At 42.1% G+C, this 24,545-nt stretch overlaps 1 protein-coding gene across 1 annotated transcript in view; it reads right to left on the bottom strand.

The window, feature by feature from the left end:
* Nucleotides 1–2,422: 2,422 nt before the first annotated feature.
* Nucleotides 2,423–24,545, bottom strand: part of LOC124278151 (adenylate cyclase type 1-like) — a 110,370-nt gene continuing 88,247 nt past the window's right edge. Inside the window, exons 6-21 of the mRNA XM_046713887.1 lie at nucleotides 22,288–22,446; nucleotides 21,784–21,925; nucleotides 19,588–19,758; nucleotides 18,825–18,874; nucleotides 17,982–18,123; nucleotides 17,572–17,669; nucleotides 17,121–17,205; nucleotides 15,391–15,486; nucleotides 12,534–12,829; nucleotides 11,724–11,847; nucleotides 11,173–11,292; nucleotides 10,569–10,715; nucleotides 9,853–9,951; nucleotides 9,421–9,538; nucleotides 8,327–8,451; nucleotides 2,423–7,842 (exon numbers count right to left, since the gene is read on the bottom strand). Coding sequence (XP_046569843.1) covers nucleotides 5,368–7,842; nucleotides 8,327–8,451; nucleotides 9,421–9,538; nucleotides 9,853–9,951; nucleotides 10,569–10,715; nucleotides 11,173–11,292; nucleotides 11,724–11,847; nucleotides 12,534–12,829; nucleotides 15,391–15,486; nucleotides 17,121–17,205; nucleotides 17,572–17,669; nucleotides 17,982–18,123; nucleotides 18,825–18,874; nucleotides 19,588–19,758; nucleotides 21,784–21,925; nucleotides 22,288–22,446 — 4,447 coding nt within the window. The 3' untranslated portion in view covers nucleotides 2,423–5,367. The remainder of the gene's footprint in view (nucleotides 7,843–8,326; nucleotides 8,452–9,420; nucleotides 9,539–9,852; nucleotides 9,952–10,568; nucleotides 10,716–11,172; nucleotides 11,293–11,723; nucleotides 11,848–12,533; nucleotides 12,830–15,390; nucleotides 15,487–17,120; nucleotides 17,206–17,571; nucleotides 17,670–17,981; nucleotides 18,124–18,824; nucleotides 18,875–19,587; nucleotides 19,759–21,783; nucleotides 21,926–22,287; nucleotides 22,447–24,545) is intronic.

Genomic DNA, 24,545 nt, shown 5'->3' with positions numbered 1-24,545 from the left:
GATCATCATTACACCAGAGACTGTCAAATCGCAGTTTGCTAACATTAACATTCGGAAAGCTACAGGGCCCGACAGATTGGATGGTATTGTGCTAAAACGTTGTAGTGAACAGCTTTGCTATGTCTTCAGTCAGTTGTACCAGCTTCTATCGACAACCATATTGTTCCATCCGTATGGAAGACATCAAATATCATCCCGGTGCCAAATAAAACCAACGCTACAATGCTTAACGATTCTAGACCAGTGGCTCCAACCTCGATTGCAATTAAATGTTTCAAGAGAATATTGTTACGTTCTTTAGTATGTGATATCGGACATCTTCTTGATCCCAAGCAGTTCGCATACAGAGCTAAACGAGGTGTGGAAGACGCTAAAGTTGTTATGTTAAACAGTATTTGCAGACATTTAGAAATCCCTAAGTCTTATGCCAGTTCTTTTCATTGACTTTTCCTCTGCTTTTAATACTATTCAACCCCATATTTAACTGAAAACACTTTTAGCAATAAATGTAAACAAGTACCTCCTAAAGTGGATTGAGCAATTTGTAATCAACCGACCACAATTTGTTAAGTTCTGTCAATCAAGCACGCTCATCAACTGTGAATACAATACTGGAGCACCGCAGGGTTGTGTCATCTCGCCCGTACTGTTCATTCTGTACACCAATGACTGCCTGAGCAGACACCCAGATTGCCTGACAGTGAAGTTCGCGGATGACGCAGCTTCAGTCGGACTTATACAAGAAAGTGAACTTCATTACAGAAATGACGTCAAGGACCTTGTAAACTGGTGCGAAAGTAACTATCTTCACTTGAATGTTAATAAGACAAAAGAACTTATTATAGATTTTAGAACTAAAAGAAGTGTGCCATCACCTCTGGAGATTAAAAATGAAACAGTGGAAATTGTAACTGAATACAAGTATCTTGGCACAATCATTGATGAGAAACTACAATGGACTGCTAATACCGACTTCATATTTATGAAATGCCAGCAGAGACTATATTTTATGCCTAAGTTAAGCTCTTTTAATGTTATCAAAGATGTTATGATACTATTTTACCGTTGTTTTGTTTGAAAGTGTTTTAACTTTTTCTATACAATGTTGGTACGGAATTTTTAACGTTAAATGCAAATCTTATCTTCATAGAATTGTTTCATTGGCCAGCAAAATGTCAGGTGTTAAAGTTGATGATTTATCCTCTCTTTGTACAAGCCGTGCAATAAGCCTCTCAAGAAGGAGTTTATCTGACGATACCCACGTTTTTTAAAATTATATTATAGGATATTATAGGATATTTATATAGCGCACATATCCAGGCAACTACTGCATGCTCAAGGCGCTGGTATTTTCCCCTCGATCATTGGATGTCAATCTCAACGGCACATCGTATTATCAATCTCAACTCCCTGGGGAGTATACAACTCTTGCAGCCACTAGGCGCACCGAGTTATTGTGGCTTTCTCATCCTAATGGGGTACCTATTCACAGCTGGGTGGACTGGGACACATAGTCACAGTACTTTGTCCAAGTTTATTGTACCCGCAACTAGGTGTTTGCACGTATTCATGTGGCCACCATCTGGTCACATACCAACGGATTCGTAGGTTCTTTAAGTGCACAGGATTGTGTACTGTACACTAGGGGTTGTGACAACACCGAAAGAGTCTGCACACAAAGTTGACTCCAATGTTTTTACACCCGGTCACAGGTGGGCTCGATCCCGACACCTCAACTTCGCTGGATCACTAGCCTGACGCCTTAGCCAGCTGGCCCACCATGCCCCTGGATATGCCCTCTTACCATCCGGCCGGCGATACTCAGTGCCACATTTTAAAACTTATAGATTTAAAAACTCTTTTGTACCATCTAGTATAAGACCTCTAAATGATTGTTAGATTTTGTTTTTCCTCTGCGAACTGTATGTACATGTATGTGTCATGTTTGTCCTATGTTGCTATATTTGTCATGTATCTTATTTTATTCAGTTGTGCACTTTCAAATGTAAAAGGAATTTCCTCCTGTGGGTAATAAAGTATTGTCATTGTCAAGACTGCAGATCAAGATCATGGAACCGAATCCGTTGGAATCATTGACACAGTTATGCATTGATTAGTGATGGCTTAAACCCATCTTAAACTCATCTATTCCCATTATCATCTTGAATCCCATCCTCGTGGACTTTAATTGCTATTTTGCACGCGATTGTTTGTTTGTTGTTTTACGAGTTGCTTAACGCTGCACTCAAAACCATTCCAACTGGATGATGGTGGTCGAGTCTGAACATTCCAGTGATTGAGATCATGAGAATCGTTCTACGCATTTGTCACATGAACATGGTCGGATTATCATGTGATCAGGTTGTAATACTCTGACGTACAAACTTTGTCAATAAATAACATATAACAATAAAACAGCACATATGGCTCGACAAATGTGATTTTATTTCGTACAAAAATGCATGGAATACGTTCGGTAATCTCCGGGACATACCGATAACATCCGACATCAGGGAAGCAGGAAACTGCTAACGGTTTGCGGTATGATTGATCAAAGGATGATTGTTTCACAAACACGGGAACCAATCAAAACTTGCATAATATAGATCCCGTGAGTACATAACGTGCTGGGTTCAACAGTTGTATTTACATTCACGATATCTTCCTTTCCCGAATAGAGAACACATGCTTTCTGTGAGCTTATCTCGCACATCCTTGACGTTTCCGAAGAAGAGGGTAAAGCAAGCCATATCCGGACATACACACACAGACCCTGTATTCGCTGACTAAATACAGAAGGGGAAGACCGTACGCTGAACAGCTTTATGCTCAGTGCACATTTGTCAACCGTCTTCAGGCAGTATTGCCCCTGGTATCTGTTATAAAGCATACGTTCTATTCGGGTCAGGACTACATACACCGAGTCTACATGCTAACCAGTTCAACACAATAGTCCATACATTGCGGCTACACGTTGAATATATACACCAGCTGTTTCAGGCTGCAACATCAGAAAATTGACAACGTCTTAACATGGTTTGATATTGCTGGACAAGAGTGAACATGGCCAATGACTAAATAATAAACAATACAATCAGCCCTGGATGTTCAACTTTGGCATGCATGAAACTGATTTCAACATACATACGAAGAAATGAAGACCCTCGTTGAAACACACAACATATTTATGTAATAGCTGAAATGTTATCGAAAGTTCCGTTTCTCCAGGGCCCAAATCCAGAACACTGAACACCGCGTAACGGCGATGGTAACCCTCACGCTTTACCTTATAACAGACCTTCACCTACATCACTTTGTGGTCCAGGATCCCCTACCTGACTGGTCCAACCAGGTGCCACTGTTCCCAGTGGAGAAGAAATACAGAAAGTGTTCACTTATCCAGTAATCCAATAAATCCACATTCTTTACTGGGTTTTTTCTCGTCTTTCTGTTTTTCGAAAACACAAATCGTCAGTTGTGATTTCAAACAAAAGTATCTGAAAGTCCTAAAAATCCTCGTTCGTGAAGAACGAGCCGATGTATGCAAATCACGAATGATTGTTCTCAAAATCACATATACAGTTCAGGATGTAATGAAATAAATATACGGGCATCAAGTCAGAAAACCAATGGTATTTACAAGAATCTTGACCTTTCATGGATCATGGTTTAAAAGTTACATATACATAAATACTAGTAAGTATAAATAAGCACGTAGACATTCAAGTTATCACGAACATCATGCCATACATCAAGTATATTATGCACATTAACACGGCAGTGGTTCCAATTCAACTGCAATTATAACGTTCTTCTCACATTTAAAACCTTTCCCTGTTCAAAAAGAATTCCCACTTTGTACTTCCCGTTAAGTTTCCCAGTCGCACTTGATAAAAATACATCAGTGTCTGATGTAAACAACAGCATCAACTACCCACATACAGACAGCGTAAAGGCGGGATACATATATGCAGTAACAAGTCTCATATCTCCAACTTCTGTGGACTCAGTGTCATACTGAACTCAAGAATATGGCATAGAGTAAGTAATGTTAAGTTATGGAGAGAACAAATATTGCTCTGACAAGCCATGCATAATAGGGAAAATATGTTTTTTAAACCACGACCAAGGCGCGTCCTGGGGACAGCTCCTCACAGTCGGACGATTGGACGCAGCCTTGAACATTATTTCAGTATTCTACCTGCGTTAGAAGTGGAACCTATAACTGCACGACGCAGATCGCATATGTTCCCCAATGTGGTGAAACCCAACATCCCTGCTCCAATGCTGACAAACAGATGACAATGAAGTATTAATGCTGTAATATGCTCTTACCCGATAGTATATTATCTCTGAGTTGGTTCCCTGTCATTATAAGGTTATGTGTTCAGTTCCCAGCCAAAATAGTGATAAGTAGTACACCAAAATATGAAAGCACTGAGCACTCTGGTTGAGTAAGTGATACACGAACTGTGACAAAGTAGTACCAAACCCACCAGTCATTCCCCGGTTGTTGTTTGTAGCTAATGTCACTTACATCCAGCGGAGGTTATATGAGACATTCGCATCACCCCTTTACAGAAATATACATGCCTTGCAGATACACAAGGCCTTCTGTATTTATCACTTGCCCATCAACGTCCTCTCCCAGCAGCTGGACCACGGGCTCTATCACAGGTTATCTGACATCAGCCAATGGATGGACTCAACACACGGCGAGCTGTGACTCTCTATACACGCAGTTTGTCATTATACTGAAGGGCTTCCCTGTCACAACAGGCCAACTATCACTATAACATCAGACCGGCAGGGACTTGTCCACTTAAATGAATTATACATCTGCAGCCTCCCGAGCACTTCAGTTCGGATGCCAGAACCACACAAAACCTAACAATGTTGTCATGTGTAAAATGTATTAATATCGTTGATCTCAGGTTCACGTGGCAGGGTCCCATGAAGTCTTCAGTAGTAAAACTGCCGATTACACGTGATCCGGAGCTTTGTGTTGGCTCTCCTCCAAACAAGACCAAATGTTAATTCTGAGACAACCAGCTATATAACAGCAATATAAGTTTGATTGGCTACATGCCTGGCTGGTACATTGGAAACATCATCGTCAGCATTTCGAAAAAACTAGTTCAACATCACAAGGTAAAAACACAGACATAAGCAGCACCACAAAAATTAATCTCATTGGTGTCTTTGTCATCTGTCTCTATTGACATTTCTTGTATCTGCATTTGACAGCAGCAATTACCATTGTCATCCTCATAACTTAGCAAAATCTCTCCTGCAAGGCCCTGACCAAATAGGTAACACAGGTGAGGGTGAAAGCGGGGCAGGTGAGTGCATCATACATATCATACATCAGTTACTTTCTTCTGTAGGCGGCGAAGGGGGCATTTCAAGGCTGTAGGAATCGCTCACAGTAACATTGTCAATGTTGATGTCGTCAAACATATCAATATCTACATCGCTGACAGCGTCGGGAATAAAGTAGTCCTCGTCACTAGCCATTCCTGGCCTATAATTATCATACTCAGATTCATACGCTGCTGACCCCGAGTCAAAGTTCACGGCAGGATCACTCTTAGACATTTCGCTGCTGCTGGCGAGGGAGGACACGCTGATGTTGTCAAGGGTAGTGGGTTGTTTCCCGAATATCAGTGGGATCAAATATGAATGCTTGATTTTAGGACTTCCACACGTTGATGAAGCGTTGGATGAAATAGCTGAAGCGTAATCTTCCCGATCGCTGGGGATATAGTCCAGACTTCGACAGTGTCGTGGCGGCATGGTGTGCGCCTGGCGACGTTTTACTTGGAAGGGGTTAATGGATAGTCGGTTGTGCTGAGCTGGAATAGTTTTTGAAGAATCGTTTTGTTTAGGATCATCATTTTCTGGTTTGGTCGGGCCGTTTTGGTTTGCAGTTTTTGGTCTGGGAATTCGACTGGCTTTGCTAACGTCTCTAGGAGAACGCCCTGCTCTTGGGCTACTCAGTCTGAGTCTGGGAGAGGGCAATCCGTCACTTTGACAGTGTGGCTCTCCAGTGAGCTCCTGTAAGAGTTGAGTGAGCGATGAAGATGCTGAAGGGACTGGGAACTTTGGCGTAGGAGGACATCTTGGTATACTGTTGATAGTATCACTGGACCTTGAAATCTGCCTATCCAGACTGCGGTAGGGAATATCAAAATACTTCATATCTAAGTCATAATATTTCCCCTCGGGCAAAGTAATCTGACGTATATAGGCAGGTCGGGAAGGTTTTAGTTCTATTGGTTGTAACAACACAATTGATGAATTGTCACTCATAGGTCGAGAACTAACAGAGTCTTTGTCATCATCCGACATATTTGTCAGTGGCCTCTTAGACGGCGAAAATCGCGCCTTTGTTATTCTTGGGGACTGTGTCGCTAGGCTTTCTTCAGACAAAACACCATTCACTTTATGCTTGTCTCCCCCCGATGGCACCCTCCTCAACGCAAGAGATGGGCTTTCTGGGCTAGGAGGGAGGATGGACATAGTCTTACCATCAACACTGACCACAAGGGCAGATGTTGGCGTGAGCGTGGAGCCTGAAGAGTTACTTTCCCTTGACCCAGACGATGATCGTCGGATCTCTGGTTTGGGCGCAGGTTTGGGAGGAGACTTCTTTTCGCCGTTGGTAGAATTCCTATCTGAAGAGGCATTGCTTTTCTGAGTCGGGGTAGAAGAGTGAGACCTATCAATGGGTTCTCTATAAACTGCTGTCACAAACTTCTCCTCGTCCTGTCGGATGGGAGTAGCCGAGAGTGGAGGACGAGCTACACTCTTCAGGAAAGGTCTGTTTGGGTGAGAAGGGGAGACAACCTGACCCAGTTCTTTGATAATATTGCTCATTGGTATAATCTCTTTCTCTGGCATATCCTTTTCAAGTAAGAATGCTTTACTATTTCTGATATTAGGATCCTCGGGAATGGAATCGTCAGGACTAGGCATTTTCATAGGCTGTTTCATAAATGGAACTACGCCTGCAAACACTAAAGGAGTAGGCCGGGCATAAAGAGCTGTGGTGTTCCCACTGGGAGGTTTACTCGCCATGTCATGCGTGGTTCTTCTTATTGGCTGGGAAGAACTCTGTACCTGGAACGTCTGCGTCATCTGACTCTGACTGCGAACACTTGCCGGACTGGTGGCAGCGGAGGAGTCAGTGGGACTTGTACAGTGAGAAGGCACGTTTCTGTATATTGTGTTTTCGTTATTCGATTCTTTGAGACTATCAAACATTGCATTTTGTATAACATTGCATCTTGACCTATCTGTCTTACCCTGCATCTTGATGTTCATGTAATGTATTGCTGGCAGTTCTGGGGACTCCACTCTGCCCTGAGTGTTCACGTCACCAGACAAACAGTTTGTTACGGAGGAATTGCTCAGTTTCCGGAGTGGGTTCCTCGGACTGTCATTACTGTTCTTCCTTCTGGAATTCTTACTCAGGCTCCCAGGAGGAGTGGGCATGTTACCTCTCTGCGAATCTAAACTTGGTTGCCGCTCTAAACTAATAGCACCATAGCCGTTGCCACCTCGTCCTTGAGAGGTCAACGAGCCCTGTTTCACGGAGTCCCTGATGTTATTTCCACTTCCGTATCTCATTGACATACTCTCGCGAGATTCACGTGACGGTGGTCTGGGTAACCGAGGGCTGTCGGGTGAAAGAGGGGATGGATAGTCCGGGAAGAAGCCTCCCGACTTCCGGCAAACCAGGAAGTACGTGATCATTTCCCCTTTTCCCTTGATACTGATCTTGCCACGACACTTGAACTCATACACCTCCTTCAGTCGCGAGTACACCTCCTCTGTCACCTGCAGGTGTGAAATGTGTACGGTTATAGATACATCATTATTATACACAGCGGCGGATCTAGGTCTTTAATAATCCGTTGTTATTTAACGTGACACTCAGCTGCATGGTGGCGGTCCGTAAGTAGTCAAATCTGAACTAGAGAATCCAGTGACTGACATCATGAGCATCGATATGATATGTATCAACCAAGTCAGTCGCCTCGTATGACAAGCATGGATTTTTATCGTATCTATTCTCGTTTGTTTAGGAAACAAATACAATTATGTTTAAGTTATCAAAACACGTATACTAAATGTGAACAGACAAATAACTTTAGACACAACTTTTTTACATGCTAAGAAATGTTCTAACATATTATAGTTCTAAGTTCCAAATATAATTAATTACCTCCTTGAAATATATTTTCTATGCACCAGTTATTATAAGACATATTCAATTCTATGTTATTGTACTGTTTTCTAAAGCAGAAGAGGAACTACTTGCCTGTATGTAATCTGGCCTGCCAGTACTTTCCATACGACTAGCTACATTGACAGTGTTCCCCCAGATGTCGTATTGCGGCTTCCTCGCCCCGATAACGCCTGCTACCACGGGGCCGATGTTCATCCCTGGAAATAGGAATAATATCTCAGATGGAATCAAGCCTGCAAAATCTGTTATTACCAAGTCGCAAGCGACCTGGAGAGTGGCATGACGTTACAGACTCAAACCAACGATTTAACTATTTTTTTCAGAGAGAATGCCTGAATTCTTTCAAGGTCGTCGTATATATGCTAGGTAGATTCTACCTTACTCATTCGGAGATCACGTGTTTGCTATTTTACGTCATGGAAGTCATATATATCCGAGGCCCTCTGTCCAGATAAACCAATGGTCAATAATGTGAGTGAGTATGTCACACAAGTGCTATGACATTGCGATCACTTTCACAGCAGGAAATAGCCTTGTCTCAACACATTGTAACAATCTGATTATTTACATTCACACGCCCCAATCTCACTCATATAACGAAAATTTGATAAGTTGCCCTTACATTTGGTTTGTAATTCACGTTATATTATATAAATGAAATATAAAACACAGTAGGGTGATTAGTGTTTCGGGTGCTTTATTTATGCCACGAGTCTGGAAGTTAATGAAGCGCACTATAAAGACTGACAAACAATTCAGGCAAAGGTTACAAAAATATGTTTGTTATTAGTGGACATTATTATTTTTGTTGTTGCCGGTTTTATGTCATTTAATTTCAAACATATGCAATCGCAGACATGTTTCAACTGTTTTTCTTATCACCAATGTATGCATGATTTCCTCTCAGATAATGTAGTTTTGTTGTTAAAGGGATCACTCGTCACGTTGAAGTCTCGGTTCAATTCCCATTTCTGGTGTGTCGTGCCTATGATATTGCTGGATCAGTGCCAATGTCGAAGGAAAGTGTAACGTGACGCAGGACGTCAACGTTTATTGAACAATGGTGAAACACAGGACGTCAACGTTTATTGAACAATGGTGAAACACAGGTCCTCAACGTTTATTGAACAATGGTGAAACACAGGTCCTGACGTTGTACTACTCACCGACTTTGAGAACAAAATTGTTGTAGGAGTTCTCGTTGATGTTTCTGAGTTTCTCCTTCATGGCAAACACAAACTCCGCCAACACAGTCATGTGGTGCGTCACGGAGACGTCGTTATCCTGCAACAATCGCATCACTATCAACGACCAGGTTCATTACAGGTACGACTATAAGTTACATAATACACGACCAGTGTTGGAATACTGCGATGAAGTAGGTGGTGCTGTTCAACTTCAAAATACATTGAGCACACTGAATTCATGAGACAACACAGTGCACCGTCTTTCTTCCAACATTTACACACCAGCTCGTGTTAGCTCTGCGTGGGTTAACATTTGAGAATGTTCCTTTGATATCTGCAGCCTACAAATCGAAGTGAGACATATTCCTGGGCGACACAAGTGACACCGCAGTGGAGTGTAGTATCTCTCACCTGGATCAGATGTTCCGGCATCAAACCAATGGCTGTCATGTACGTGCTGCCGATGGTTTTGATCTTGTCTATAGCTCGGAAGCGAGGTTCATTCAACAGCTGTAGAAAATATATGATAGAAGTGAAAGGTCATGTAACAATAAACTACCGAAGGGGTATTTGGAAATTATTAGCTTATTGATTATTAGCTACATGAAGTTTTGGACCATCCTGGTGATATAGAAGAAACATCTATATCATGCCACGTGCAAACACATTCAAATCTGAAACCCAGCTACTCTATGTAACGAATGATACACTAACATGGCACTGGACTCCCAAAACGACAGCGAGTGAAAGCACCCAGACAAACCAGTGGTTGACGGCAGGCGCAACAAAGTGGCGGATAAGACGATACCGCGGACAAGGTCATAAATTGTATCAGAACGCAAATCCATCGATATCTTCAACTCTTCTAAATATTGGGATACAATCAGAAAACGTTTATTTGAATCAAAAGAGGTTAGGCCTGAAGGTTATCAGTACAACTAATGTTATGACAGATGTCTTAAGCAATCTATTTTTTAAAATGTTTTAATACTTTCAAGGAAGGAATGATATGTTTCAAAATGCATGATAAACACAGCTTTTCAGAAGTGTCATGCTTTGCATTTTAAAATAGCAAAACAATATAAAAAATGAAACCCTCATTTGAAGAGCTGCTACAAAAGCCTCACCTCGTCGAAGTCGGCGATGATCTCGTTCAGTACCCGGAGACATTCCACACCCTGATTATTGGCATCAAGCTCGATGTAGAAGTCGGAGAAGTTGGGGATGGAGGCGAACACGACGCCCACCTTAGTGTACTGCTGGCTGTACAGCTCCTGTTGAGAGACATTGGACAACTCGTTCATACACGGGACACAGGGGACATATATGCCGACCACCAGGCCCCCGTTCCTCAAAGCGATCGTAGCGCTCCGACAACTGTAAGTCTATGTTAAAGTATGGGAGTTACGATCATCTTAGTCCTACGATGTGGAACGGGACCTAGGTCTGAATGAGTGTCGCCTGGTAACACAAGCTTGGGGTATTGTGAAATATAGCCAACAGGCAGTGCTCAACAACACATTACACTGAATCATGCTGCTTGTCTCATCACTTTCCATATCCAAAGTTTCACAACTATCTTCATCTTAACAGTATTTTCATAATTTCAGTATTTGTTTGGAGTAAGCAGAGGCTGAAAATGCCTCTAACAGCATGTCTACGATGACTGAATATGTATATATTCACTGGCTATTTTCAATTAGATACATATTTTGAGTGTAATGAACCGACCATGTGACTCCTACTGCCGTTGTCGATGAAGTGTGCGGCGACGTGGGTGGGGAGGAGGTTACAGAGGATCTGGCGGTTGTTGGTCTGCAGGTCTGTCATCTCGATCTTCTCCTCCGTCGCCTGTAGACCCCGTACGACAACATTACATGGACAACACACACTAGAACATGTGACACCAGCCTGAGCCAAGGAAATGTTTGTCGTTCATGTTAACAGTAGAATGAAATAGTTCATAACAAAACCAATGAACCGTTCGTAAAGAGCAAGTGTCACGGATAGCAGAAATTTGAAGTTATCTCCCTTTGATCACGTTCAGTGCAGTCGCAGGAAGTGTTACCTTCGACTGACGAAATCGATACATATCTCAGAAAATGAGTGAATGAGTGAGTATGCAAAGAAGGGTATAAAGAATTAAAGAATGTGTACACTCAGCCCGTTTGGGAAGTCAAACCTGGTTTTCCGCTAGATGACTTCTATGACAGTAGAGAAGGGTCATCTAACTACTAAAGAACTGACAGATGAAAGCTGGACACAGTGAGCATGACACGCACCTGAGCCTTCCACAGGAAGTCCAGCCTGTTTGTCCACTCCTGCTGCCGGCCCTGGACAAACAAGGTGATGATGAAGATGATGAGACACACGATGCCGGACACATGGGTGGGGATCAGGGGGTCGCTGAAACAGACAGAGGGCATTGTTAGTTTGAGAGACTCTCGCCATTCACTGTTGTGCTTGTGAAATCGAAGACAAAAAAATATATCTTCCTATACTGTAAATCATGAACGTTAAGTATGATAAAAGAATCAACATTAGTTATTGTTAGAGCGATGTTTGGAGAATCACATGATTGACGGCATTTTATGATCACGTGGTGCATATGTTGTAGATACGAACCCTTATTTTGCCAACCCTAGTGTTATTGTTTAAATGTCTCGGTTTGACGACATTTGAACACAATTCATACAAACTGTTTTAGTACCTTCGCGTCTGCCATAAGTGGAAAACTCAAAGAACCTACTGTATGACTGACATTGTCGCCTGTTCCCGGCATGTTCCCGGCATGTTCCCGGCATGTGCCCCTAAGTTACGACCTAACCTAAGGCGTGTTTCTTTCATTTCTACCCGACATACGCTTACGTTTTGTAAGACGAAGTCATAAATTCAGGACACATAATCCATTTTTTTTTGTAAAACCTTGAATCACATTCATTATTCGATTTCTTAGTATTTTCTGGAACCATGTCTGTTTTCTCCCAAAGACAAATATACAGCCCGTAGTGTATGACAATAACGATAGCCACCTCCTGCAGCCACCTAGTGCCGTGTCTGCATTGTAGCTTTGACACTGATAACAGGTTTACCTTCTAATCTCCGCGGCGCCTAGCGAGTCCCCCGAATTCAAGCCCATGCCATCAAAGTTGTCGAAGACTGTCTTATGTGTGTACTCCATGAGCACCAAGTAGAACGCCGCCATGATCAGCATGAGAGCCAGCCGGATGCAGGAGGACAGTTTGAGGAACACCGAGACACAGATGAAAGACACAATGGCACTCAGATAGATGTACTGCGGCATCGCGCACTTCAGGTGACTGTCGCTTGATGACGTCATCGTGATGTTGGTGAGAAAGGCGAATATATTCCCGCCCTTGCAACAGAACTGTAATGGAAACATAAATGTTGTGAACAACGCAGGAACACATCACACAGTATATGAAGAGAGAATGAATGACTGGTTAATAGTTCAGCAAGAAAGCAATGGGTTCGTGATGTCACATTTTATTCTGTGGTTGGGATTCGAACCCCGGTCTACGCGCGATCATACTGCTGAGACGGGTAGAGTTGCCACTGTTTGAGAGTGTTGTTCATCAGCTACGGAGATGTACTGGTTGTGAGATCCAACACTAGATTGGCCCGGGTGGCTGGTGCAGCATACACGCGTTGTTCGGGATGTACCCCAACTTGAGTTGAAACTTCGGGGTAAATGGGAAATACCGCTCAATGCGGCGTTATACGCAACTCACTCTACAAATAGCCAGTTGATCTGTATAATCAGTTAGACATATTGGTGATTCTTTCAAGAGAGGCTATCTATACATTTAGTAACCAGGAGACACATTGGATCCACGCGATGGCTTAGTTTGGGCCTGAAAGCATAAGACTGTGATTCGATTGTTTACACCGAACAATATGTGAATGCAGTTCTTGGTACCATTCCCCTGATGTTGGTAATGCATTTCTCCAAACCATACTCGATCTCTCTCCAAACCAGCCCCTGTGTAATGAAAAATGGTTATGTCGAAATTCTAGAATCATGGGATTCGTAGCAGGCGATCTCAACATGTTGGTGACATGCAAAGTATGATCAGCATGTTTACCAGACGGACATCTTCATGTTTATCTTCACTGCGCAGCCCCTAGTCGCACCGGCAAACGAAGGAGGAGACCGTGCCAAACTGCACAATACACAGTCAACTATAAACTGCATTATCGGGATGAGTGAGTGAGAGCGGAACTCCTGTAACATCTCCACGTGTCAGCTGCATGCTGGAGTAGGCCATTGTGGCGAGGTTTCAGTGAAACCACTAGTACAGTATTGTTGATATTTGCCATAATGAGACATGCTGAACGCTGAATAATGGACGGAAATGATATTTTCAATATGGCTGCAGTGGCACAGACAACATTGCCGTGATTTACGGTTCCAGTAGTTTCTGAGGCCATGTCGAAAATAGCAACACACTTTACATGAAGGTTATTGATCCTAGCTTAGTCAGAAAATGTTACATAATCATTGTGTTAATCCGCATAAGAAATGTCTGCTGTATACAGAGATCTTAGAGATGCACATGTACAGGTACGAGTAAAGGGCTGGTATGATCTTTCAGCATGATCTGTCTGATGAACTGAAGACAGAACTCGTGCTATACTGTAGGAACACTACATTTAACCCAATACTAAAAATAAAATGTGTTTTCTATTAGGACTGTTGGCTCTATTCACTACAGGATATTGTTTTCAGAACAATCGATTATCACATCAATGGAATCTGATTTTTTGGCTTATTATGATGCAGTGTTAAACATATCATAAAAGGGCATTTATGTACCTTGATGCACCGGTGTAGTTCTCCAAATTCCCCTGAAGTGTATTGAATATCTCACTAAAGTATTGTCGAATTTCACTCCTATATCCCCACAGTGGGCAGTATCGCCACATTTCCCTGACACTAATACGACTCCATTAAGGGTCATTGTGACTGACAGCCAAAGCTTGCCTGCCACGTGAAAGTCTGCAGTTACAGAATTACCTTCGTCATGAAAACGAAATCTGCAATGAAATATTTAATTTCAATGGACACTCATGTTGGGACTGAAAGGGAATGGGTGTTTTAATAATCTTCTTCTCGCGTGATAATGAATAATTACCGTTTAACTATAACGAAGATTACAGTGTTATTTTCTATTTTTTAAAGGATGCAAAAGTATCCGTCTCAATCCATCCTAATTTCCGAAAAATCCCAAATTGACTGGCTCTAAAGTCTGATTGATTTAAGGCTATTTCTCTCACAGATGGAAATCATTGATTTTCACAAAAATACCTCTTTTTATCTGAAATGTAAGATTTAGAGAAGCGATACTTTGGACGAAAAGAGCAAATCTTCTCAATTCCAAATTTAGAGACCATTAATAGAACCTAGGCAGATGACGAATGGAAATTAACCTCTTGAAGAAATGAAAGGGATAATGATATGGTTGATATTCAAAGTCCGACCATTACCTGCCGCCCCCGGTAGGACCTACTCTGAGGTATGAAGTAAATGGAAAGGCCGCGTTTCAATTAAGACAAATCGTCATATGACACTATATATAATGTGAACCAAAGCTGGCAGTATTTGAACATGTCATCTTGAATCATCGACCACATGCTTTTGAAGCGTTCAGTTGCAAGATTTCTTTTCCAGTGCGTATTGAATTCAGCTATCTGAATTGAAGGCCTGAAGGTTGAAATGAAAGCGTTTTAAAAGTACAGGATGACACGGTTTTATATGTGAAGAATTTAATACATCAAACATATCTGGTTAAAACCGAATACAGTGTAATCACCATCATCGTCAGCAGCAGCAGCAACGTCTCACTTCAACAGGGTTTGTTATATTATGGACAGTGGAGACGCGGTGTCCCTGGAGAACACCGTCTTTGACCTGATAAAAGTACTCACCACATTGACCTGAGCCGTAGCGTAGATGAGGACGATGGTAGTTATCATAATAAACAGTCTCAGGGCGGCTGACTTCCGAATATCAAATGGTGTGCACTGGAAGAAACCAACAGTTGGGGAAATGCATTTCTCTCTTGATTGGTTATATTAGGAAGGTTGTAAACATTCAGTCTCTAATATGTAAAGATTGTGAAGGTTATAGGTTATTGTACCTCCTCGCTCAAAGTAAAACGTCAAAATAATGAACCTAGACAATTAACGGAGCAAGGAAGAATGCGCACGTAACAGACCTTGATCTTGACACTGAGAATGTGCATGTAACTAACCTTGACTTTGACACTGAGAATGTGCATGTAACTGACCTTGATCTTGACACTGAGAATGTGCATGTAACTGACCTTGACTTTGACACTGAGAATGTGCATGTAACTGACCTTGATCTTGACACTGAGAATGTGCATGTAACTGACCTTGACCTTGACACTGAGAATGTGCATGTAACTGACCTTGATCTTGACACTGAGAATGTGCATGTAACTGACCTTGATCTTGACACTGAGAATGTGCATGTAACTGACCTTGACCTTGACACTGAGAATGTGCATGTAACTGACCTTGACCTTGACACTGAGAATGTGCATGTAACTGACCTTGATCTTGACACTGAGAATGTGCATGTAACTCACCTTGACTTTGACACTGAGAATGTGCATGTAACTGACCTTGATCTTGACACTGAGAATGTGCATGTAACTGACCTTGATCTTGACACTGAGAATGTGCATGTAACTGACCTTGATCTTGACACTGAGAATGTGTATGTAACTAACCTTGACCTTGACACTGAAATTGTGCATGTAACTGACCTTGACTTTGACACTGAGAATGTGCATGTAACTGACCTTGACTTTGACACTGAGAATGTGCATGTAACTGACCTTGACTTTGACACTGAGAATGTGCATGTAACTGACCTTGATCTTGACACTGAGAATGTGCATGTAACTAACCTTGACTTTGACACTGAGAATGTGCATGTAACTGACCTTGACTTTGACACTGAGAATGTGTATGTAACTGACCTTGATCTTGACACTGAGAATGTGCATGTAACTGACCTTGATCTTGACACTGAGAATGTGCATGTAACTGACCTTGACTTTGACACTGAGAATGTGCATGTAACTGACCTTGACTTTGACACTGAGAATGTGCATGTAACTGACCTTGATCTTGACACTGAGAATGTGCATGTAACTGACCTTGATCTTGACACTGAGAATGTGCATGTAACTGACCTTGATCTTGACACTGAGAATGTGTATGTAACTAACCTTGACTTTGACACTGAGAATGTGCATGTAACTGACCTTGACTTTGACACTGAGAATGTGCATGTAACTGACCTTGATCTTGACACTGAGAATGTGCATGTAACTGACCTTGATCTTGACACTGAGAATGTGCATGTAACTGACCTTGATCTTGACACTGAGAATGTGCATGTAACTAACCTTGACTTTGACACTGAGAATGTGCATGTAACTGACCTTGACTTTGACACTGAGAATGTGTATGTAACTGACCTTGATCTTGACACTGAGAATGTGCATGTAACTGACCTTGATCTTGACACTGAGAATGTGCATGTAACTGACCTTGACTTTGACACTGAGAATGTGCATGTAACTGACCTTGACTTTGACACTGAGAATGTGCATGTAACTGACCTTGATCTTGACACTTAGAATGAGCATGAGGACGATGGCGATCCACGTGAAGGACGCAAGAAACAGCATCAAGAGCAGAAGTGTCCTGTAACAAATATGACGAGTGCGTGAGCATGTTTAAAAGACATTATCATAAAAGTATTACGTAGACGAGATTTAGGGGCGTCACGGAAATGATATATTCAGTTTCTTATCAACTATCCAGGTTGTCAGCCTGAACACAGCAGTCGTGCAACAATCAGGGTGTAACCAGGTCCGCGGTTCTCAAAACTGGGAAATAGATAAAGGCTGGATGTCACCTACCAACACCAACACCTGATCTCACCTGTGTGAGGTATATATACCTGACCTCACATGGACAGCTCGCACGTGGACAGCTCACGTGGACCCCTATAACACCTAATCTCACCTGGACATCTTAACACACCTACAACATCACATCTGCCCTCACCTGGGAAGTATAACCGCCTGGAGTCCGGCAGCACACAGCAACAGCAGCAGGGAACAGATGAGGCTGCCGCCAAAGGCAAAGTCCTCCACAGTCTGATACTGTCAACAACATATTAATACACACTAAGTATTGTGTCACACAGAGGCACATACATTATCAATAGTGTGTTCAGAGAGGCAGGGTTGTACCAGATATGTCTATCCTCATGCAATAACGGTGCACTTCAATCAAATCGTTTTGTAAAGGTAGATGGTGAACAGACACAGCAACATTTCAGGAAACTCAGTCATACAAGGTGGCCAACCAGACTGGACCTGAGCAGCATCCTCTCGCTGGTCCATAATGTAAGTTAACATGATACATAATTACAGAGGCAGAATGGCCTCTGGCATGAGCATTTCCTAGCTTACTCTGCGTTCTGTCTCCGAGCAGCGGAACCGGAGGGTGATGACATTCACGTGGTTCGTCTTCTCCCTCTCCACACTCCGAGCTGTGATGGCCTGGGCCAGGTACTTGTTGACACGGTCCCGGGGTTCAGGCAGGTGGGAGTGCCTACAGTAACATACAACACACATACATCGTATCTCACCCTGGCTGGCATCGAAGGAAGAGCGTGTCACTGAACCGGGTGTTCATACATTATCGAAATAATGCTGCCAAACCAAATGTCAAGAATCTCCATCTCGGATCCCAGATAGAGAAGTACAATATATGCTGTGAACAAGAACCCATTGGCGCTGCTACAATGGAGGAATTTGTCCATGGTCTGCGATATTGCAGCTACATCGACGTGTAATTCGTGTCAATACAGTGAGTGAGTGAGTTTAGTTTTACTCCGCACTCAGCAGTATTCCATCTATATGGCGGCGGTCTGTAAATAATCGAGTCTGGACCAGACAATCCAGTGATCAGCATCGTGAGCATCGATCTACGCAATTGGGATACGATGACATGTGTCAACCAAGTCAGCGAACCTGACCACCTGAATCTGTATGTTGCCTCCTACGACAAGCATGGGTTACTGAAGATCAATATTCTAAGCCAAACCTTCACTGGTCAGTGTCAATACAGGAAATCAGTTGTTGACAACAGGGGCAACAAACCGAGGACGATATGCCCTCACACAGGTCACATTCCCCAGGCGGTCAAACACACATGGGCTGCTCGAGGCCAAGAATCCACATAGAATGACTCAACACACTAGGCTAAACCTAGACTAATTTATGACCTATTGGAAAGAAATGTCCACATACCGTTCTTTAAAGGGTTTACGAAGTTTGTCCGTCATCGAGGCAAATACACTCTGAAAATAGAAGATGATAATAGCATGTGATGTCAAACTTGTGGTCATATGACGGAATTAAAAAAATACTTCCTTCGCAAAATATATTCGGAAAGATCACGACCATTTTGGTTTTTTGTTTTGTTTTTAGAAACATGCAATACAGCTAGGCTATGGACTAAACATTCCGTCTGCGACAGCATGGCAAGCATATCTACGGGACAGTTCTGATACCTGCTTGGTCTAGCGGGAAGTTAAATTGGTCCCTGTAAGATTTATGTAATCACTGAGGATACTTGCCATGTGAAGAGGCAATTAACTGCTGGAACACCGGTTTTCAAGATAGAGTGTAGGTACTAGGTACACATGATTCTTTATGGCTGGATTATCCGGCAAAAACATGAACATTTGTCAACACTCGGTACTTTCCGTGTTCAACACAAGCCATCAAATATGTCACAGATATTCAAGAAATATTCAGGAGAAGCGGACGGTTGATGATGGTTTATGTAAGGCAATGTCTGTCCAGCACACTGTGTTGTAGAAGCTCTCGGTGTCTCCTGTCAGGCTTAGTTGATCTTCAGTTGACTACAACTTCAATTCAACCTAAGTGTGGATACCGAGAACATATACAACCCAGTGTTCGGAGGAGTCAATGCAGATACTTCATATAGTATCAAACACAATGTAAACTGATAGATGAAGACATACACATCTGAAACCAGAATACTTACAAATTTATGAACTGGTTTCTCGTCTTGAGTAGGAGTGAGAACATTCTGGAATGGGATTTCAGCATTAAACTTGACGGACTGCATGAGGCGCATGACACAGTTGGTGACGTTCCGGAATGACAACTTCTTGGGTCGTAAGCCGGTCCAGTCCTTCTGGTGAAACACGCCGGGCTGTGGTCACAGACACGAAGTGTTTAGTGTTCTTGCTTTATAATTGAATACAGAACATTGACACTGGACGCATCGGAGATTGTGTGTACATAGCTTAGACATCTGTCAGCTTCTTAGTTTCAGTGCCCTATGATAGAGAATAAGGAGTTTTTTCTGTATTGATTGGAGACCCGGTTTCGATTCCCCACATGGGTACAATGTGTGAAGACGTGATATTGCTGTAATATTGCTAATGCTAAAAGCGGCGTAAAACCATACTCACTCTTTGTCCAAAGAGTTTGTTCAACCCTTGAGCAGAAAGTACTTTGGTCAGGACATAATGAGGGATTGTATTGATACAGGGAACAAATATAGCACAGGTCATTCATAATGAATATATACTCAAAAACACATGTTGCTGCTCTATCCATGTCGTCGGGTCATACACGATATTGTAGCCAACATGAATGGCACTGTTACTGGCAGGTCATGAAAACATGGTACATTAAGCTGGAGATGTAAAACAAACATCTGGCTCGTTGAGACTGATCATACCAGGCAGGTGTTGTCTATGTAAACATGGTGAGTTAGCCATTTTGATAGCTGTACACACGAACTGCTGGTAACTAATGGCTGGCACTCAGCCTATATCTCACATACACTCCCGCGTGGTACATGCACCATCCATGTGAAGATATACGCCTTCGGGGGCGCGGTGGGCGAGCTGGCTAAGGCGCCAGGCTAGTGATCTAGCCAGCTTGAGGTGCCGGGATCGAGCCCACCTGTGACCGGGTTAAAAAGACTCTTTCAGTGTTGCCACAGCCCCTAGTGTACAGTACACAACCCTGTGCACTTAAAAGAACCCACGAATCCGTTGGTATATGACCAGATGGTGGCCACATGAATACGTGAAAACACCTAGTTGCGGGTACAGCAACGTGCAGTAAACTTGGACAAAGTACTGTGACTATGTGTCCCAGTCCACCCAGCTGTGAATGGGTACATAAAGATGGGAAAGCCACACTAACTCGGTGCGCCTAGTGGCTGCAAGACTTGTATGATCCCCAGGGAGTTGAGATTGATAATACGACGTGCCGTTGAGATTGACAGCCAGTGATCGAGGGAAGAAACAAAGCGCCTTTGAGCAGCTGAGCTGGATATCGGCGCTATACAAATGTTAGTATGTATGTATCCATCCTGACTCGGGTTGGGTTCCAATTATTGGAAATTACTCACTTGGTGTTACCTATTCCAAATAAGAAACACGCATTGGCTAAGACAGCAATATGAAAAGTTTGGTCTGAGTATACTTTTCTTCATCTTTCCCACTGCGATATATCTTCCAGGCCCTAAATAGCTGGCGGTACACAGACCCAGTTTCCGGCATGCGCAGAGCATAAAGACAGCAGCTGGATCATGTACAAGTGAAATCGTTGCTGACTATCTCGTGCTCACCAAAATATATCTTCGCTGGCCACAATGATCTGGAGATATGCGATATTCTGAGTCTGGTGCGAAGAATGAAATCTAAACAATTATTCTTATTCTTAGATCAATACACGATTAAGGCTGTCTAATTTAGCTCCCAGAACATATCTTTTTACACCTGTGGGATTGGCACGCATGCTTTAGCCTGCACTGGCTCCGAGACGTTGACCGCCTTACCTGGTGATTCACATCCTTCTGCTTGATAATCACGCTATTGAGATGAGGATTCACACTAAGTACTACAAAACCTTGAACTCAAATAACATGTGCAGGGAAAGACGCAACTAGATAATATTCTTGCCCCACTTGTAGATCATTGTTTTCAGGATTGAAGTTAACAAACAGTTACGCGGATTACTTTCTTGGAAACGCATTGAGGTCCTGTGTATAACTGCGCTACATTGAAGAGCTTGATTGTAAGGTGATTTTCATTTTCCGTTTGTAACTGGTTTCTTAAAAGTTGAACTGCTACCTGCATTTTTACATATGTATTTAACATTGACTACGAATATTCGAAAAAGAGAGCCAAGTGGAATCCAGTGTAGAATTGGAACTTACCCTTCTAGGAAGCTTGGCCTTGATCAGGTAGGTCTCGATTGCCTCCTCCTTCAGGTAGGAGTTCCTGTCGCCACCATGACCCGGTTCCACTTCGTACTGTCCATGGAGGTTATCCAGCGTTGCTTGAGTGATGTGGACACGTCTGCAAAACAATACGACAGTCAGTGTTAACGCCACCTGGGCCAAGTGTACCAAGTGTCATATACGGGGAGATCCTATTGAGGGTTTCCTTTAACAAACAGGGCTCATTCATAATTGAGGGACTGTGCACGACAAACGCTAACCCCTTAATATTCAGAACGTGATAATGTGATGTATAATGGCCATTCAAAGACAGCCTTCAGTTAGACCTTTAGATATCATTTCAGGAACATTGCTGATATTCTGAAACAATTTCCAAACCTCCTCTAAGATCTATTACAGTTGCTAATGTGATTTACACAACTGAAACACTATAAGCTTGGAAATTAAAAGAAAAGCGTTCTGCGTGTTATGTCCACCAACCCTGGAAGACCCCCAGCCTCCATCCTATTAGCCAATGAGACGTCATTGCTCCATACGTCATACTGCCATTTCTTGAGGCCCAGAACTCCACACAACACTCTCCCTGTATGGAGTCCCACGCGCATGTTCAAATTGACATCAGTAGATTCGCAAACCGTTCTGAAAGGAACCAAAACGAAACATGTCATGTCGAGGCATTTGATCACTGATGAACAGCTTTTTGTAACTATTGTTAAAAGTAGTACATAAATATATTACACACTTTTGCATCTTATTGTCCGTGTTGTCTTCGCCAAGTGAAACAGAGACAACAACAACACGATTACATGTACTCTGTTTGAACGACAACAGATTGCAGACAACAATTATGAAATGTGCCGCGATGAAACAGAAAAAACGAGAAAATACAGAACGAAAATGTCGTAGTATTATCTAAACACTGCCGAACTCAGTGACGCAGTGATTCTTTCTCTATTACAGGATCATTGCTATTCTCTGTTTGTAAAACCCGTTGGACTGCAAGGTAGCTATATAACCAACCAGTATTTCCTCAATGACAATGTTTGAAAGGCAAGGTCCACATAAGTAACATGATTATTCCTTTTTGTCACACAATGTTTGAAAGGCAAGGTCCACATAAGTAACATGATTATTCCTGTTTGTCTCACAATGTTTGAAAGGCAAGGTCCACATAAGTAACATGATTATTCCTGTTTGTCTCACAATGTTTGTAAGGCAAGGTCCACATAAGTAACATGATTATTCCTGTTTGTCTCACACTGTTTGTAAGGCAAGGTCCACATAAGTAACATGATTATTCCTGTTTGTCACACAATGTTTGTAAGGCAAGGTCCACATAAGTAACATGATTATTCCTGTTTGTCTCACAATGTTTGAAAGGCAAGGTCCACATAAGTAACATGATTATTCCTGTTTGTCTCACAATGTTTGAAAGGCAAGGTCCACATAAGTAACATGATTATTCCTGTTTGTCTCACAATGTTTGAAAGGCAAGGTCCACATAAGTAACATGATTATTCCTGTTTGTCTCACACTGTTTGTAAGGCAAGGTCCACATAAGTAACATGATTATTCCTGTTTGTCTCACAATGTTTGAAAGGCAAGGTCCACATAAGTAACATGATTATTCCTGTTTGTCTCACAATGTTTGAAAGGCAAGGTCCACATAAGTAACATGATTATTCCTGTTTGTCTCACAATGTTTGTAAGGCAAGGTCCACATAAGTAACATGATTATTCCTGTTTGTCACAAAATGTTCGTAAGGCAAGGTCCACATAAGTAACATGATTATTCCTGTTTGTTACACAATGTTTGAAAGGCAAGGTCCACATAAGTAACATGATTGTTCCGATTTGTTACACAATGTTTGAAAGGCAAGGTCCACATAAGTAACATGATTATTCCTGTTTGTCTCACAATGTTTGAAAGGCAAGGTCCACATAAGTAACATGATTATTCCTCTTTGTTACACAATGTTTGAAAGGCAAGGTCCACATAAGTAACATGATTATTCCTGTTTGTCTCACAATGTTTGAAAGGCAAGGTCCACATAAGTAACATGATTATTCTTGTTTGTCTCACAATGTTTGAAAGGCAAGGTCCACATAAGTAACATGATTATTCCTGTTTGTCTCACAATGTTTGAAAGGCAAGGTCCACATAAGTAACATGATTATTCCTGTTTGTCTCACAATGTTTGTAAGGCAAGGTCCACATAAGTAACATGATTATTCCTGTTTGTCTCACAATGTTTGAAAGGCAAGGTCCACATAAGTAACATGATTATTCCTGTTTGTCTCACAATGTTTGAAAGGCAAGGTCCACATAAGTAACATGATTATTCCTGTTTGTCTCACAATGTTTGAAAGGCAAGGTCCACATAAGTAACATGATTATTCCTGTTTGTCTCACAATGTTTGAAAGGCAAGGTCCACATAAGTAACATGATTATTCCTGTTTGTTACACAATGTTTGAAAGGCAAGGTCCACATAAGTAACATGATTATTCCTGTTTGTCTCACAATGTTTGAAAGGCAAGGTCCACATAAGTAACATGATTATTCCTGTTTGTCTCACAATGTTTGTAAGGCAAGGTCCACATAAGTAACATAATTATTCCTGTTTGTCTCACAATGTTTGAAAGGCAAGGTCCACATAAGTAACATGATTATTCCTGTTTGTCTCACAATGTTTGTAAGGCAAGGTCCACATAAGTAACATGATTATTCCTGTTTGT

Source organism: Haliotis rubra, unplaced genomic scaffold (genome assembly GCF_003918875.1).
Source record: "Haliotis rubra isolate DU_JTF1 unplaced genomic scaffold, ASM391887v1 Scf232, whole genome shotgun sequence".
In the NCBI taxonomy this organism is placed as follows: domain Eukaryota; kingdom Metazoa; phylum Mollusca; class Gastropoda; order Lepetellida; family Haliotidae; genus Haliotis; species Haliotis rubra.
Note: the sequence above shows the minus strand (reverse complement) of the source record. Positions and strands in the feature narration are given on the sequence as shown.